This window comes from Neomonachus schauinslandi, chromosome 2, assembly GCF_002201575.2.
Source record: "Neomonachus schauinslandi chromosome 2, ASM220157v2, whole genome shotgun sequence".
NCBI classification, from domain to species: domain Eukaryota; kingdom Metazoa; phylum Chordata; class Mammalia; order Carnivora; family Phocidae; genus Neomonachus; species Neomonachus schauinslandi.
The window spans coordinates 86,052,746-86,069,910 of record NC_058404.1 but is presented as its reverse complement, the minus strand read 5'-3'; the positions used below and the strand labels follow the sequence as shown (position 1 = coordinate 86,069,910).

At 40.3% G+C, this 17,165-nt stretch overlaps 1 protein-coding gene across 1 annotated transcript; it reads left to right on the top strand.

The window, feature by feature from the left end:
* Positions 1 to 498: 498 nt before the first annotated feature.
* RAB33B (RAB33B, member RAS oncogene family) lies at positions 499 to 15,993 on the top strand. The gene is made up of 3 exons (XM_021679339.2): positions 499 to 608; positions 853 to 1,114; positions 13,207 to 15,993. The coding sequence occupies exons 2-3, from the start codon at positions 878 to 880 to the stop codon at positions 13,645 to 13,647; spliced, it is 678 nt and encodes a 225-aa protein (XP_021535014.1). The 5' UTR covers positions 499 to 608; positions 853 to 877; the 3' UTR covers positions 13,648 to 15,993.
* Positions 15,994 to 17,165: the final 1,172 nt, after the last annotated feature.

Sequence of the window (17,165 nt, the reverse complement as noted above, 5' to 3'; positions counted from 1 at the left end):
GTGCCACGGCGGCAGGCGGCCTCGACCTCCCACCTGCTCACTGTCAACCAAGAGCCTGCCAAGACCAAGGCTGCCCAACTCCGCAAGGCCCGGAGCTCGCCTCCACCAGCGTCCCGCGCCTTCCGGCGGCGCCTCACGCCCCACCTCCTACAGTCCTCGTTGCTGTCCCAGCTCCTGGGGTCCAGAGGGCCCGGAGGAGGCAGGGGGCACAGCCGACCCCGCAGCCCCCGGCCGCAAGCCAAGAGAACCCGCTTCCACCTGCAAGTCCGGGGAACCCCCACCAACGTTCACAACGGCGCCGAACCCTACATCCCAGCCTTCCGAAGACCTTACGGCCCCTCACCAGGCACACGCCTCCGTTTAAGGCGGCTCCTCGGCCCTCTCGCGAGAGAGTGCCTGGTGGTACCTCCTTCCTTTCAGCTGTCTTTCTCTCCCCGCCCCCAGAGTGATTGCGCGGCTTCCTCCGGAGGGCGGGAGCCTTGGACGTGGCGAGGCCAGGGCAGCCTGGGTGCCGGGCCTGGGGCGCTCTGCTTGGCCGCTCGGTGGGCTAGCCCTCCGCACCCGCCGTCAAGCCCCCGCCGGGCCCCGCGGCCGTCAAACCTTTCCAGGTAGACTGCCGCCGCCGGCAGTGACGGCGGGGTGGAGCCGCGGGCTAGGTGGGAGGAGCAGCGAGACGCGGCTGGTGGGCGCCGCACCTGCGCGACGCGGGGGCGGGAAGGTGCGCACGCGCGCTGCTGGGCTGGAGGGCGGTGGCTCCTGCGACGTTGCGCAGCCGAGCCGGCAGGCTGGGCGCGCTCGCTCGAGGTGGCGTAATCTCTCAAGCCTTTCCACGTCTGCTTTTCTCCGCCTCAGTTTGGGGCGGGTCCGGAGAACGGAGATGGAGTCGTCTCTCGAGGCAAGCTTCTCGTCCAGCGGTGCGGTGTCAGGGGCTTCAGTATTTCTGCCTCCGGCTCGCTCCCGTATCTTCAAGATAATCGTGATCGGTGACTCCAACGTGGGCAAGACGTGCCTAACCTACCGCTTCTGCGCCGGCCGTTTCCCCGACCGCACCGAGGCTACTATCGGGGTGGATTTCCGAGAACGTGCTGTGGAGATAGATGGGGAGCGCATCAAGGTGAGCGGGGGTGGGAATGACTGTCACGGAGGAAGGATGCCTTGGGATGACAGGTCCCAGCCCCACCGTAGGTTAATCGCTGGCCCTGTGCAACGTGTGCGCTTCGTCTTTTCTCAAGCTGATGTAGAGATGGGAGCTGGGGATTGGAAGGATTTATATATAGCAAACTTATAAGGCAGTGCTCCACAAACTTTAATGTCCCGCGATTTACCCGGGCAACTTTTTTTTTTTTTTTAAATGCAGATTCTAATTTGGTGAGGTCGCAGGTGATGCAGATGCAACTAGTCCGTGAACCACACATTGAGTAGCACAGAGTATAGAAGGTATCCATGGACTCATTGGCAGTATCTTATGTGTTGGGAGTCAGTGAAGTAAGGCCGAAGGAAAAACAGTGGAATTTCTCAAGCGTGGAAAACATTTAATAAATATCATTTATTAAACAATTGTCTGAGCACTGCCCTTGATACTGTGGAAGTAAAACCTTATTGCCTTTGAGGAAGTAGTTAGGTGTTCTCTTGCATGCAGTTTTGCTTCAGAAGTTTCTGTACGACATTGAGTTGTTTAGAAAAATCTGTTTTCCTGCAGAAACATTCTATACATGAATAGTTCCTGCTTGGTTTGCCGAAAGCACATTCTTAGCGCCACCTTATCCCAGTTCTTAATTCTTATTGGTGGTTCCTGAGACTAGGGACTCAATTATAGTGGAAAAGGTAGTAGGCCCAAGGCCAAGATTAGGGTTCTGAGGGGTTGGAATGGGTACATTGGAAAATGAGGATCGGTGACAAGGTGAGACCTTGTGCTGGTATAAACCTTAGACACACTCTTCATTCCAGACCACCACTAAGTCTGCAGCCACTGGCTAATACTACCCCTTAAAACATACAGACCCCAGGAAAAGCTCTACCTTCCTTATAGTGTTTACTTTTTTGCTTTAGATTAAGATGTTCATCTTTACCTCAGTCCCCCTGTGGGAGAAAAAGCAGACTTATTTCTTCATTCCTACCCTCACATCTTTGAGGCAAGAACAATTTATTTTTTAGTTCTCCAACCACCGTCCTCCCCCACCCCATCCCCAAAGGGGTTTAAATGCTAATGATGTAAAGGAGAAATAGGGTTGAAAAGAAATCAGCCTTCTATAGGCCCTTTTACCTTTTAGTTTTTATTTTAATCTTATCATTCCATTCAGGCTGCCAGTGGTGGTCCCTTGGGTACTCTGTATTAAGGAGTTAAGAAAGATCTGTATATATTACAGAGGAAAAGACAGAATAAGAAGAGACTGAATCTTTTTCATCAGAATTAGGTTAGGCCCAGAATCCTGAGGGTGAGGGAAATAAAGGGGCTTCTGAGGTTTGAAAAGGAGGTTAGTTTGGGAAAAGCAGGAGTCCTGGGAGAAAGTGCATGGGCTTTGGAGCCCAACTGACTTGGCTCAAGTTTGAACCTACGAAAGGGTAAGGATGGGCTGTGTGTCCTTAGATGGGTGACCAATTTTGCCCAAGACTTTCCTAGTTTTAAAACTAGAATTCCCACATCCCAGGAACCCCCTCAGTCTCAGGTGAACTGGGGTAGTTGGTTCCTCTAGTCCTAAGGCAGGTTCTTTAATCTTTCAGAGACTTTTTTCTTTTCTGAAAAAGTTGGGATGATAATACCATATGAGATTAGATGAGATTAGATGAGAGGATTACATGAGAACATATATGAAGCACCTGGTTCATAATTGGTAATCTTAAGAAGATTCTTCTTCCTTGGTGGCTTAACATCATTATCCCTCTTTGGCACCATCATTTCTATGGCTGTGCACCCAAAGCGTGAAGTAGAGGTAAAGTAGGGCATAAGCAGACAGCTGAAGGTGAGAGAAATTACCCTAAAAGCATGATTTTAAAGAAATAAGTAGGGTGCCTGGGTGGCTCAGTTGGTTAAGCGACTGCCTTCGGCTCAGGTCATGATCCTGGAGTCCCTGGATCGAGTCCCGCATCGGGCTCCCTGCTCGGCAGGGAGTCTGCTTCTCCCTCTGACCCTCCCCCCTCTCATGACCTCTCTCTCATTCTCTCTCTCTCAAATAAATAAATAAAAAATAAAAAAAACTTAAAAAAAAAATAAAAAAAAGAAATAAGTAGAGGGAATGGAGGCAGAGGAGGAGTTGGGATTTTCCTCCTTTACCTACTTATGGGTTGCCATTTGTACTTGAACATCTCAGATGAATCAGTTGCAAATTTAACAGATCCTTATATTGAAAAAATATAAAACATGTCCAGTATCTAAGCTGACTACTTAACTACTGGGGTAAGTGCTGGAGGTGATAAGTAAACCAGAACCATAAATGTGATGAATCTGGGAGCACAGAGTTCATTGTTCTGATTGAGAGCAGTAAGGAGAAAATATTTTTTTTCTGGGATTATTCCTTCTGAGCTTTAGCCTAACCTGTTTGATTGGTAGAGACCTGGATACTGAGTTTCTTTTTCTTCTAAGGCCTTAGCCATTGATTTGTACCTCCAACTTTTTTTTTTTTTCCTAAAAATTTATTTACTTGAGAGAGAGCGAGAGAGTGCACAGAGGGAGAGGGAGAGGCAGGCCCCCCGCTGAGCAGGGAGCCTGATGTGGGCCTCAATCCCAGGACTCCAGGATCATGACCTGAGCCAAAGGCATACGCCTAACCGACTGAGCCACCCAGGCACCTGACTGGTACCTCCAACTTTTAAGACTTGAAAGGTTTTTATTGTGGTTGAAAAGACTAACAAATATTCCGAGATTTCTGTAGTAGAAAAAGACATGACTATATTGGACATTGTTTTTTTCACAAAGTTTTAAGAAACAAAGACATTCCAAAACAGCCATACATTATATATTGGACTTTTTTTTTTTTAAGATTTATTTATTTATTTGAGAGTGAGTGAGTGGGGGGAGGGGCAGAGGGAGAGGGATAGAATCTCAAGCGGACTCCCCGCTGAGCAAGGAGCTGAGCAAGGAGCTGAGCAAGGAGCTGGATGGGAAACTCGATCTCAGGACCCAGGTGCCCCAGGACATTTTTTTTTAAAAACTATTTTTAGGGGTGCCTGGGTGGCTCAGTCCAGTTAGGCATCTGACTCTTGATTTCAGCTTAGGTGGTGTTCTTGGGGTCCTGGAATCAAGCCTCCCCCAATCGGGCTCCCTGCTCATCGGGGAGTCTGCTGTTTCTTCTCCCTCTGCCCCTTCTACCAAGTATGCGCTCTTGCTCTCTCTCTCTCTAATAAATAAATAAAATCTTTAAAAAAAAAACTTTTTTAGTATCTTAAAAAAAACTGAATATAGAAGAGCTTTATTCCATGTCCTGCTTCTGCTTTTTTGTTGTTAACCTGTAATATATCTTAAGTGCTGCTGAAATGTTCATAAGTATTTTCTCTTTGGAAAATTTTTAGCCTAATCTGAAATGACATGTCTTTTCATTTTTCATCTTAAAGTGAAAGCTGGAAAGCTTTATGTTACTTTAGTAACAACATGACATTCTGGACATTTTTATTTGTTTGGTAGAAGTGAGATATTATGTTAAAAATTTTTTTAAGATTTATTTATTAGAGAGAGAGAATGCGTGCTCACATGCACACACGTGAGTGGGGGGAGGGGCAGAGGGAGAGAATCTCAAGCAGACTCCCTACTGAGCGGGGAGCCCAACTCGGGGCTCTTTTCCACCACCCCAAGATCATGACCTGAGCCAAAATCAAGAGTTGGACACTTAACCATTTGAGCCGCCCAGGTGCCCTGTGTTAAATATTTTTAATTGTGGACTGTAAGTTTTTCAGAAAGCATGTCTTAGGGCAGTGCCCTTTCAGAATCAGTTAAAATGTTTTATGAAATGTAGCAAAGTCTATATTTGTTCATCTGTTCCTAAGTACTATATATGTATGGTTGAAAAAGGAAAATCTTGTTTGCAGAATTTTGGAAGTTGAACAAAATTATAAAATGAATTCTTTAAATAAAAACACATTTGATTTTTAAATTAAGACTCTCAACCCTAATTCTTATGCTCCTTCCTTGTATGTGTATCCCCATCATAACTAGCTATATTCCTTTCATACAAGCATTTTACAATGGCAGACACCGACAGAATAATTAAAGCCTCATGTTGCATTTAATCCATCTTCTCATTAGGGGTCAGCAGTTTCTATTTGAACATTGGGATTGCTTACTTATCAATTGTAGAGGTATGACATTTTGCCATGTTAAATAAAAGATATTAATATTAACTAAAGGAACATAATTGGGACACCTCTTCCCCCATTGGTAAAACAAATATTTAATGAGTAATTGCAGGAAAGATGACATTTTTGTTAGTCACAAAGAATTATGATACATCATAGGGGTTGGCAAACCATGCTTGAGGGCCGAATATGGCTTGCTGCCTGTTTTTATATGGCCTGCAAGCTACAAATGATTTTTACTTCTTTATTATTTATTTATTTATTTATTTTAAAGATTTTATTTATTTGAGAGAGAGAGAATGAAAGAGAGAGAGCACATGAGAGGGGGGAGGGTCAGAGGGAGAAGCAGACTCCCTGCCGAGCAGGGAGCCCGATGCGGGACTCGATCCAGGGACTCCAGGATCATGACCTGAGCCGAAGGCAGTCGCTCAACCGACTGAGCCACCCAGGCGCCCCAGGCAATTTCCCCTTTTATTTCTACTTTTCTGTTTTCCACAACAACCAATCACTTTTTCTATAAAAACAAACTAAACTCTAAAAAAAAATAATAATTACATAGAATTTAAACCTGCCTCAAAGAACTGTGAAAGTCCCCAATAACAGTGGTGATGATGAGGCTGTTTATCCCTAAGAAAACCGTTCATTCATTTGTTGTTTTAGGATGGGATGGACTCAACAATACTTGGTTTTCCATCAGTCCTGTTCAGAACTATGCATTCTATCCTTATTAAGACTTGCAGGAAACAAGAGGTATGAAATAGTAAATTTTACATCATAAAGCCATAAAAGTAATTACTAAGTTAATGAGGCATTTACAAAGGGTTATTTATTTAAAGATTTTAATTATTTATTTGTCAGAGAGAGAGAGAGAGAGCACACAGGCAGGGGGGTAGCGGCAGAGTGAGAGGGAGAAGTAGACTCCCTGCTGAGCAGGGAGCCCGATGTGGGACTCGATCCCAGGACCCTGGGATCATGACCTGAGCTGAAGGCAGACACTTAACCAACTGAGCCACCCAGGTGTCCCACAAAGGAGTATTTAAAAAGATGCTTCAAAATTTCATTGACGGAATTGCTGAAATAGTGAAGGCTCAGGCAAAGGCACACAGACATGCTGTCTGCAACCTTCAGGCCTGCATGGGACACTGAGGCTAGGGCAAGGGGACTGGGGACGAGCAGAGAGAGACTCAGCAAAGAAAGGACGGCACAGGAACATGGCTTTGGTTCAGTTAGGAGGTATTTTCAGAGCAGTTTTTCCCAATTTAACAATGTTTTATAAAAAAAAAAATGGTTAATACATGCTCCCATAGATATTACTCCCATTTTACACATTAGAAGGACAACACAAAGTATACTTCAATAATATTTCACAAATCTCAACTTTAAATTCTAATACGAAGTTCCAACAAAGACGGCAACCTAGCTATTTGCTAAATCCCAACAGGAGATTCTTATTGTTGATGAAATCTCTTTTAGTAGTTTTATGACCAAAATGAAAAATGATCTGGCTAAACGGACTTAATACTGTTTTTGCTTGACTGAAAATGATAAAGGTATTAACCCAAATGATCAGCTATCAAATTTCCATTAGTTTCCCTTATTACCTCAATTCTGGATTTCCAGAGTAGCCTACCAATTGATCTCCTTGTTTCCATACATTTGATATGTATCCCCTTAGCACTACCTAGTTTAGAAACTGAGCTACTCAGAGAAGTCCAAGGCATTACCAGACATGGATCCTGCTCTAAGTAAGACTGAAAAAGACTTAATAGAAGAGGTAGAGACACCTACATAATACAGTGAGTTAAGAGATCATTTAAAGGCTCAGGTAAGGTGCTGGAGGGGGTTTATAGAAGGAATACATAGAATGGAGAAGGAGGGATGGGATATTTTTGATAGACACACTGAGTTTAATAAGGAAAAATTACATGTGGTGAAATTTGAGCAGAGGGAATATTCCAGGCAGAGTGGGGCATGCAAGGAGAAACATAGGGATCGGCAAATAAGCAGCTAGACTATAGGGTACCCGAAGGAAATTAATGGGAAAAAAAGTTTAAAAAGCAATCTGGAGCAAGATGAAGGAAGTCCGACATTAATTTTTAAAAGTTGGAATTTTACAACATAATGGAGAAATACCCAGGGCATCTGAGGCAGGGGACATTAATCTCCCTAAAGTGGAACACTAATCTGGCATTTTGGCAATAATGTACAAAACAGGCTCACTGAGTACTGGGCATGAGATGAGTTGAGTTGCTGCAACAGTTCACAGGGAGGTAAGAAAGACCTGAACTAGGATTCTGAAGAAAGGATGGATGAGAGAATCATGCATGTAGAGAACCAGCTCGATTTAGGTACAAAAGAGAGGGACAAGGCCTTGAGGATAAGGAGGACACCATCATGACAACCTGGGCGATGTGGGGAGAAACAGGAGAAGCAGATTTGCCAGGGAAGATGAACTCACTTCAGACATTCAAGGCAAAGGAGGGAATATCCAAATAGCCATGTCCAGAAGATAGTAGGAAATGCAGAGTAAGATGAGGAGAGAGGTGGGCTAAACAAAGATCTGGAAGTTATCTTCATGGACTGACAGCTGACATCAAGAGACTACCAAAGGAGAGAATGTAGATAGAAAACCAGGTCAAGGGGTAGACTGAGTCTCACTCTAGATTCATTCTCAACTGCTGCCACATTTATTTTCCTAAAACACTTGGACTTTTTACCAAGCATACAAAATGAAGCCTAGACTCTTTAGCTTTGTTTCTCAAACTCTTCACAAATGTTGCTACCAATGCCTTCAAATTCTTCCCACTTGCCACCTTTCCACAGGAACCTCTGATCCTGCTGGAGTATCCTGCTAATGGTCCTCTTCAGAAAAGCCCTCTCAGCTCTGCCTTCCCTCTGTGAAACCTCACCTAGCACTCCAAGCACAAATGATTCCTCCATCCACATCCAAACAATAACTTGGCACTCATTCATTGCCTGATTTTAATGGTCATCTTTTTAGATATATAAGTCTTCCCCCAATCTAGGACAACGATTCATCTATGCACTATAGCAGGGTCAGCAAACTTTTTCTGTAAAGGGTCAGAATAGTGAATATCTTAGGCTCTGTGGGCCTAACAGTGTCTGTCACAACTACTCAACTCTGCCACTGTAGTGCAAAAGCAAGCACAGTATGTGAACACAGGAGCATAGCTGTGTTTCAATACTTCATTTATAAACACTAAAATGTGAATTTCACATAATTTTCACCTGTCATGAAATCATATTCTTACGATTTCCCCCCCAATCATTTAAAGAAGTAAAAATCGGGCGCCTGCTTCTCCCTCTCCCACTCCCCCTGCTTGTGTTCCCTCTCTCGCTGTGTCTCTCTCTCTCAAATAAATAAATAAAATCTTTAAAAAAAAAAAAAAGATTTACCCTTTTAAAATATACAATTTAGTGGTTTTTAGTATATTCACAAGGTTTAGTATATTCACTCTCATCACTCTCTGATTCCAGAGCTCCGAAAAGAAACCCCATGCCCATTTTAACAGTCATTCCCCATTCCTTCCCTTCCCTCAACCCTGGCAGGCACTGTCTACTTTCTGTCTCTGGATTTGCCTATCTTGGACATTTCACAGACATAGAATCTTACAATATGTGGCCTGTGGTGTTTGGCTTCCTGCACTTAAGATCATGTTTCTAGGTTCATCCATGTTGTGGCATGTATCAGTATTTCATTCCTTTTTATGGCTGAACAATATTATATGGACATACATTTTGCTTCTTCCTTCATCAGTTGATGGATATTTGGGTGCTTTCTGCCTTTTTAAAAAATTTATTTATTTATTTTTATTTATTTATTTTTAACGATTTTATTTATTTATTTGAGAGAGAAAGAATGAGACAGAGAGAGAGCATGAGAGGGGGAGGTTCAGAGGGAGAAGCGGATTCCCCGCTGAGCGGGGCACCCAATGTGGGACTCGATCCAGGGACTCCAGGATCATGACCTAAGCTGAAGGCAGTCGCTTAACCAACTGAGCCACCCAGGTGCCCCTGGTTTCTGCCTTTTAGCTATTACGAATACTGCTGCTATGAACATTTGGGTACAAGTTTTTGTGTGAACATCTTTTCGGTTCTGTCAGGTACGTACCTGGGAGTGGAATTACTGGGTCATGTAGCAACTCTGTTTGTTTTTCTTTTTTAAATAATTTATGGAAGTGAAATTCAGATAACATAAGATTAACTATTTTAAAGTAAACAATTTAGTGGCATTCAGTAGATTCATAATGTTGTATAACCATATCTCTGTCCAGTTTTAAAATATTTCAGTCACGCCAAAGTAAAGCCCCTCCCCCATTCAACAGTCTCCCCATCCCCCAGCCCTGGCAACCACCAAATCTGTGTTCTATCTCTATGGATTTCTGTATTTTGGGTACTTTATATAAATAGAACCATAGAATATATGTCTGGCCTCTTTCATTTAGTGTATTTTGGAGGTTCATCTTTGTTGTAGCATGTATCAGTACTTTATTCCTTTTTGTGGGTAAGTCATAGTCTGATTAACTTTTTGAGAAACTGCCAAACTGTTTTCTAAAGTGGCTGCACTATTTTACATCCCCACCAGCAATGTATGAAGATTCCAATTTTTCTACATCTCCACCAGCCCTTGTTACTGTCCATCTTTATTGTTTTTTTAATGGCCATCCTGGTGTGAGTGTAAAGTGGTATTTCATTTGTTTTTGATTTGCATTTCCTTGATGGCTAATGATGTTTAGCCTCTTGTCATGTGCTTATTGACCATTTGTATATTTTCTTTGGAGAAATGTCTATTCAGATTCTTTGCCAGTTTTTAAATTGGTTTATTTGTCCTTTTATTATTGAGTTATAAGAGGTCTTAAATATTCTGGATGGTACACCCCTATCAGATATTATTCACAGGTATTTTCTCCCATTCTGTGAATTGACTTTTACTTTCTTGATAATATTCCTTGAAACACAAACATTTTTAATTTTGATGAAGTCCAGTTTATCTATTTTTTCTTTGATTGCTTATGCTTTAAATATCATATCTTAGAAACCATTGTCTAACTCAGTGGTCACAAATATTTATCCCTATGTTTTCTTCTAAGAATTTTATAGTTTCAGCTCTTAAATTTAGTTTTTTTATCCATTTTGAATAAGTTTTTATATATGGTGTGAGGTTTTATTTTTCTCATGTTATAAGGAGACCAGAGGCAGCAGTCTGTGTGATGGTACCCTGTCAGCAGGATTCCAGGTTTATGTAGACTTCTGCCATTCTTGTGTGTGGCCTTCTTCATGCTCATGAGATGGTTGCTGAACCTCCAGTCATTATATCCCATTCCAGGCAGAAAGAGTAGGGTGAGAGAGGTGTAAAAGGCACGTGCCAAATGCTCTATCTTTTTTAAAATCACATATCCATAGTTTTCCCGGAAAACCCCACTGAAAGACTGTCTACCAATTATTGGCTAGAACTATGTCATTTGGCCTCCCTTATTTCCAGGAGAGCCTGAGAGATCAAGTTTGTATAGTATTTTATATTCTCTGTCTGGAGCAGAATCTGGTTTATGTTAATTAGAAAGAAAGGGAGAATATTAAGAAAATGGAGAAATTTGGTCTTAAAAAGAACTACCAAAAAAAAAAAAAATCAGAGCTGATAAAATTTAAGGTAGCATGGGGGTGCCTGGCTGGCTCAGTCAGAAGAGCATGCAACTCTTGATCTTGGGGTTGTGAGTGCAAGGCCCGCACTGGGTGTAGAGATTACTAAAAAACTTTTTTTTTTTTTTTTTTAATTCAGGTACCATGGAAGAGATTGGTGATCAATATTTTCATCTCTAATCACATTTTTAAAAATGTATTTATTCATTTATTACATCTTAATTGAGTAATTACCATGTGCTGCCATATACTGAGCACTTTATATCTTATATCCTACTTTGTAATTTTTTTTTTTAAGATTTTTTTTATTTATTTGAGAGAGAGAGAATGAGAGACAGAGAGCACGAGAGGGAAGAGGGCAGAGGGAGAAGCAGACCCCCTGCTGAGCAGGGAGCCCAATGCGGGACTCGATCCCGGGACTCCAGGATCATGACCTGAGCCAAAGGCAGTCGCTTAACCAACTGAGCCACCCAGGCGCCCTATCCTACTTACTTTTGTGGGCCCTCTACAGGATCCTCTCATTTCCCTCTACTTCTGTGTCATTCTGTGAAAAATCACCAGTTGAGGCTTCCAGTCCATAGCCTGAATTTATATAAATAGTACAAGTCTTTAGGTCAAAAGTTATCTAAGCATCTACCTCTAATCTTTCCACCCTTATCACTTAACTTTTTTAGGAAGTAAACAAAGGCAGGGGAATTCAGTGTTCTAAGAGAATCATAACACATGACTTATATTTACCTTTAGATATTATTTTCCTCAGCGCCCCCTCCCCCCATATTTCAGTTAGGAGATATTGGAATAGTCCTGTTGGTAGAGATGTTTAGGTTAAATAAGTGATTTTTCTAGCCTTTTAAGATTTTCAAGGGGGATTTCATAGATTTCATAGAATATATATATATATATATATATATATATGTGTGTGTGTATATGTTTGGGGACTAGACCTAATGACTCCTAACATGTGTCTTAAGTCTACTATTTTAAGTTAGTCTAGTGGAAGGTAGAGAAGGGCATATAGTAATTAAATTTACAGGAATTAGACACTTAATTGGGGGTGCTTGGGTGGCTCAGTTCAGCTCAGGTCATGATCCCAGGGTGCTGGGATCGAGCCCCGCGTTGGGCTCCTTGCTCAGTGTGGAGCCTGCTTCTCCCTCTCCCTCTGCCTGCTACTCCCCTTGCTTGTGCGCACTCTCTCTCTCTCTTAGTTATTTGAGAGAGAGAGAGAGAGCATGAGAGCAGGGTGGGGCAGAAGGCAAGCGCTTAACCGACTGAGCCACACAGGTGCCCCTAAATAAATAATATCTTAAAGGAAAAAAAAAGCAATTAGATACCTAACATGTATGTTAAAACCTGATACATTTTTACTTATTATTTTATTTATTTAAAGATTTTATTTATTTATTTGACAGAGAGACAGCGAGAGAGGGAACACAAGCAGGGGGAGAGGGAGAAGCAGGCTCCCCGCTGAGCAGGGAGCCCGATGTGGGGCTCAATCCTAGGACCCTGGGACCATGACCCGAGTGGAAGGCAGACACTTAATTGACTGAGCCACCCAGGCGTGTCAATTTAATATTTTATTTTATTTTTAAGATTTTTAAATTTATTTATCTGAGAGAGAGAATGGGAGACAGCACGAGAGGAGGAGGATCAGAGGGAGAAGCAGACTCCCTGCTGAGCAGGGAGCCCGACGCGGGACTTGATCCCAGGACTCCAGGACCGCAACCCGAGCTGAAGGCAGTCGCCCAACCAACTGAGCCACCCAGGCGCCCGCAATTTAATATTTTAAAATCAGTTGGTTTTTTTTTTTTTTAAGATTTCATTTATTTATTTTTCAGAGAGAGAGAGAGCAAGAGCAGGGGAAGCGGCAGGCAGAGGGAGAAGCAGGCGACCTGCTGAGCAAGGAGCCCAATGTGGGGCTCGATCCCAGGACCCTGGGATCATGACCCAAGCCAAAGGCAGACACCCAACTGACTGAGCCCCCAGGCATCCCTAAAATCAGTTTTTGAGGTGTAATTTCATCCAAACAAATTTAACTTACTGAAATTTAAGTGCTGAGTTGAAATATTTGTTCTGACACTAGTATTAATTATGAGGTAACTATAGTATCATGAAGTCTGGATCTCATAAATTACACTGAAAAGGCATTATGGACAAGAACAAAGTAATTTAAGTGAAGAAGTACTAAAGACCATGCGGGGTTGATTAAAATTTTCAATATGTATAATTGGAATGAAATTTTCAGTTTTGTCTTTTCATTTTCAGATCCAGTTATGGGACACAGCAGGACAAGAACGATTTAGAAAGAGCATGGTACAGCATTATTACAGAAATGTCCATGCCGTTGTCTTCGTGTATGATATGACTAACATGGCTAGTTTTCATAGCCTGCCATCTTGGATAGAAGAATGCAAACAACATTTGCTAGCCAGTGACATACCACGGATTCTAGTTGGAAATAAATGTGACTTGAGAAGTGCCCTTCAAGTACCTACAGACTTGGCACAGAAATTTGCTGACACACACAGTATGCCTTTGTTTGAAACCTCTGCGAAAAACCCCAATGATAATGACCATGTGGAAGCTATATTTATGACCTTGGCTCATAAACTTAAGAGCCACAAACCATTAATGCTTAGTCAACCCCCTGATAACGGAATTATTCTGAAGCCTGAACCAAAGCCTGCAATGACATGCTGGTGCTAAGTAACAGTCTTTATTATACTATCTAATTTTGACTAAAGAAATGCTTTTGAAGTATGACAGTGATAAGTCATAAGATTTAATCTCAAATATAATGGATCATCCTGACATTTTACTATTTATCATTGTCATGCTAATTTTTGTATTTTGTATCTACTTAGTTACATTTGTCATTGTGACAACACAGGGCAAAAGCTGGTTTTCACATGAGGTTAAAAATGAAGTAAAGATAGGATGAATTAGAACATCTTCCCATTGAGAGCCCAGTGAAGGAGGCCTCAGGTGAGAGCACGATGGTATTTTAGGAGTAAATGACTGCTCAATCCTGTGTTCTGGGATTAAAAAAAAAATTAAGGGTTTAGGACATACTTACTAGGTATGTCCTTTGAATGGGAAGTGTTCTCAATAGGACAAAACTGGTATTTGCCTCTCCCTGGAGTTCTGTCTTTGTATTATTGATGTATTTAATTGCATTATTATTGGTACATTTGAGAGCCAAGACTCTATTTAGTTCCAGTGTGGGGAGAAGGCATAGAATATTTTCTGGTTCTCAGCGCATAAAGAATGACTTCCAGTGATCCCAGATGCTTGATATTTCTAATCAGTATATCAGATCTACAGAAGTCATTGTTATTTTTAGAAAAATAATTTGTTTTCTTACTAAATTCTATTAGAATATGCAAAAGCAAGTCTGACTTTAATGTAAATGAAGTGACATAATAAGGTGCTTTATATTTTATTTTGATATCTTTAGTGAAAAACCAATTGAAAGCATTGGAGGAATTGTAACTTGGGGGAAAATAAGTAAATGTAGTTCCTGGCTACCACAGGAGACCTGTTCTCTTAGCTTTTAGTAATTTCAAGCTGTGTATCTGGCATAGTACCTCTTGCTGTCCCCCACAGTCAGTCAATTTAATGACTAAAGGTTGAATTAACAAATCAACTTCTGTTTGGATTGTAGCTCTGAAGGTGTACCTCTAATTCCTAGGAGTCTACATATATTTCTGTAATAGTATTGTGTTACAGTGTATCAGTTTTTAAAATCTTTAAATTTTATGGTCACAACAAGCTATTCCTCCTCATTATGAAAAATAAAGTAGATATTGAGAAATACCTTGTCTATCTCCCTCAGTGGTGTAAAGAATAGTTGAAGAAGTTTCTTACCCTAAGTATGTTTATTTTGAATTTAAGACTTTGCACATAGAAAATAGTAAGCTTGTATACAAAGCTATTACATGAATGGAACGTAAGCCATGAACTTTCACTGAAGGGTGCACATTCACTAATTCTGATAGATTGGTGTGATTCCTGATTTTAGAGGTAATTGAGCCAAAAGATGATTATACTTATAATATTTTCAGAATGTAGGAAATCAGATATGTAATCTAATCTAGTTTAGGAGTTTTGTTTAATCGTCATGGTGATCCTAATTGGATAATTTAATTATAAAAACAAGGTAATGCTATTAAATGAACTGAAAGAAGTAATTATAGGAAATAATTATTCAGTTATAAATATTAGAGCTTAAGGAGAAACAAGTTGGCTTTATCTGTGTTTATGGAGATTAATCCAATTTTCCTATCATGCTAGAATTAAAAATGGTTTGAATTTAAATTGTTGATTTGTAACTATTTTTGTAGTAAAACAATGACAACTGTGCTAATTGTGGTGGGTGTAACAGTTTTTTAAAGAAGGGAATCTGTTTGTTGCTTTTAAAACATTTTCTAAAGTGTGGGAAGAAAGTTTACAAACCTTCCAAGCACATTTATGTTTTTAAGTCCTGTTAATAATGGTTAAAAAAATAATTTAACTGTTTCTTTTTATAAGAACATAATGTAGGTATCCTTTACAGTTCTGTGAAAGAACTTATTTTTTCACTTTAATATTTATTAATTTAAAAATCTTTGTATCTCATTTGTCATGATTTACTGTTTTAATTTTTTTCTACATGTTTTTATTTTTTAAAACATACTTATCAGTTGAATGGGGATAAAGGTTTTAGATATTTTCGAGAATATTTATAAAACACTCCCTTGTTGAGAAATCACTTCCAGAATGGTGGCCATCAAACAAATAATTATAAATTTTTAAAGCACAAGTCACACATTTTGTAACTCCTGTGTGAATTTATTTTAATTGTGATCCTTAATTGAAAACATCAGGTATCTTTTGGGACAGTCTTAATTTGAGAACAACCGAAGGAAGCTAATCCAGAATCTAATAGTTAGCTATTAATGACAATGCTTTATTGACAGTATATTGCTAATATGTTTCCTCATGAAATCTAAAGTTAAATAATTTCATTGTGGAATAGTGTCATTGTAACATTTCCCTTATGAAGTTCAATAAACCAGCTTTGCCATAAAGAAACTGTGTTTCATTCCCTTTGGTTATTAGGATGATTACAGGGTAAAACAAAAACATCTTTTTTCCCCTCTGCCTTCCAGGTAATGTATAATATGTTAGAAACAAACAAACAAATCTATTTGGAAATACATTTGGGGTTAAAGAACTTTTCTGAAAAAAACCTAAATATTAAAATTAGATGATAAGGGTAGATTTTTCATTTGTGTGGCTGAGTAATCAGCTTGTTTAAGAGTACTTCAGGGCAAACAGAAATACTGTAAGAGTGGTTGACATCTCCAGATTTAGAGGTAAAACAGTTTAACAAAATGAATAATTATAAAATGTATGACAATAAAGAGAAGGAATTACGTTGCAGGTCTAAGATCGCAATTTCTACCTTCATGTTGCTGATTCGGGCCCTTTAGGAGTGTGGATTGGAGTTTGGGCCCCAGAAGTTGATACTGCTTTGCCCCATCCATTTATTTCACATGTTAGTTACTCTTCTGCTCAAACACAAAATTACATTATTCATGAAAGACTGCTTTCTTAATCAGACATTAAGATAATAAGTTGGTTAAGTCTTTTTTTATTTTATTATGTTAATCACCATACATTACATCATTAGTTTTTTTATTATTATTTTATTTTATTTTTATTATTATGTTATATTAATCACTATACATTACATCATTAGTTTTTGATGTAGTGTTCCATGATTCATTGTTTGCATATAACACCCAGTGCTCCATTCAATACATGCCCTCTTTAATACCCATCACCAGGCTAACCCATGCCCCCACCCCCCTCCCCTCTAGAACCCTCAGTTTGTTTCTCAGAGTCCATACATGATTCATCTCCCCCTCCGATTTGGGAGAAATTGTTTAAGTCTTTTGAGGGCAAATTTGCTAGAGCCTGTGTGGCAAGAATTAATTAATTGGAATAACCTGATTTATCAAACATTTGTCTAGTGCCCACCATGTGTTTTCCAGTTGCGTTAGGCAGTGAGCTACATAAATGAGTAAGACGATGTCCTTGAAGAACTTACAAAATAATATATAAACAAGTGGGAATTCTGCAACATAATATGGTAAATGTAATCAAGGAGATAAATACTTAGGGCAATGAGCACAGAGCATGGAGTCATGCTTTGACTTTGATGCAGGGGTGTGAGTACA

Bases quoted from the DNA above. Each gene is read 5' to 3' on its own strand.
- RAB33B (XM_021679339.2), top strand. From the start codon at position 878: ATGGAGTCGTCTCTCGAGGCAAGCTTCTCGTCCAGCGGTGCGGTGTCA. The intron at 1,115-13,206 runs GTGAGCGGGGGT...TTTCATTTTCAG, and splicing joins TAGATGGGGAGCGCATCAAG to ATCCAGTTATGGGACACAGC.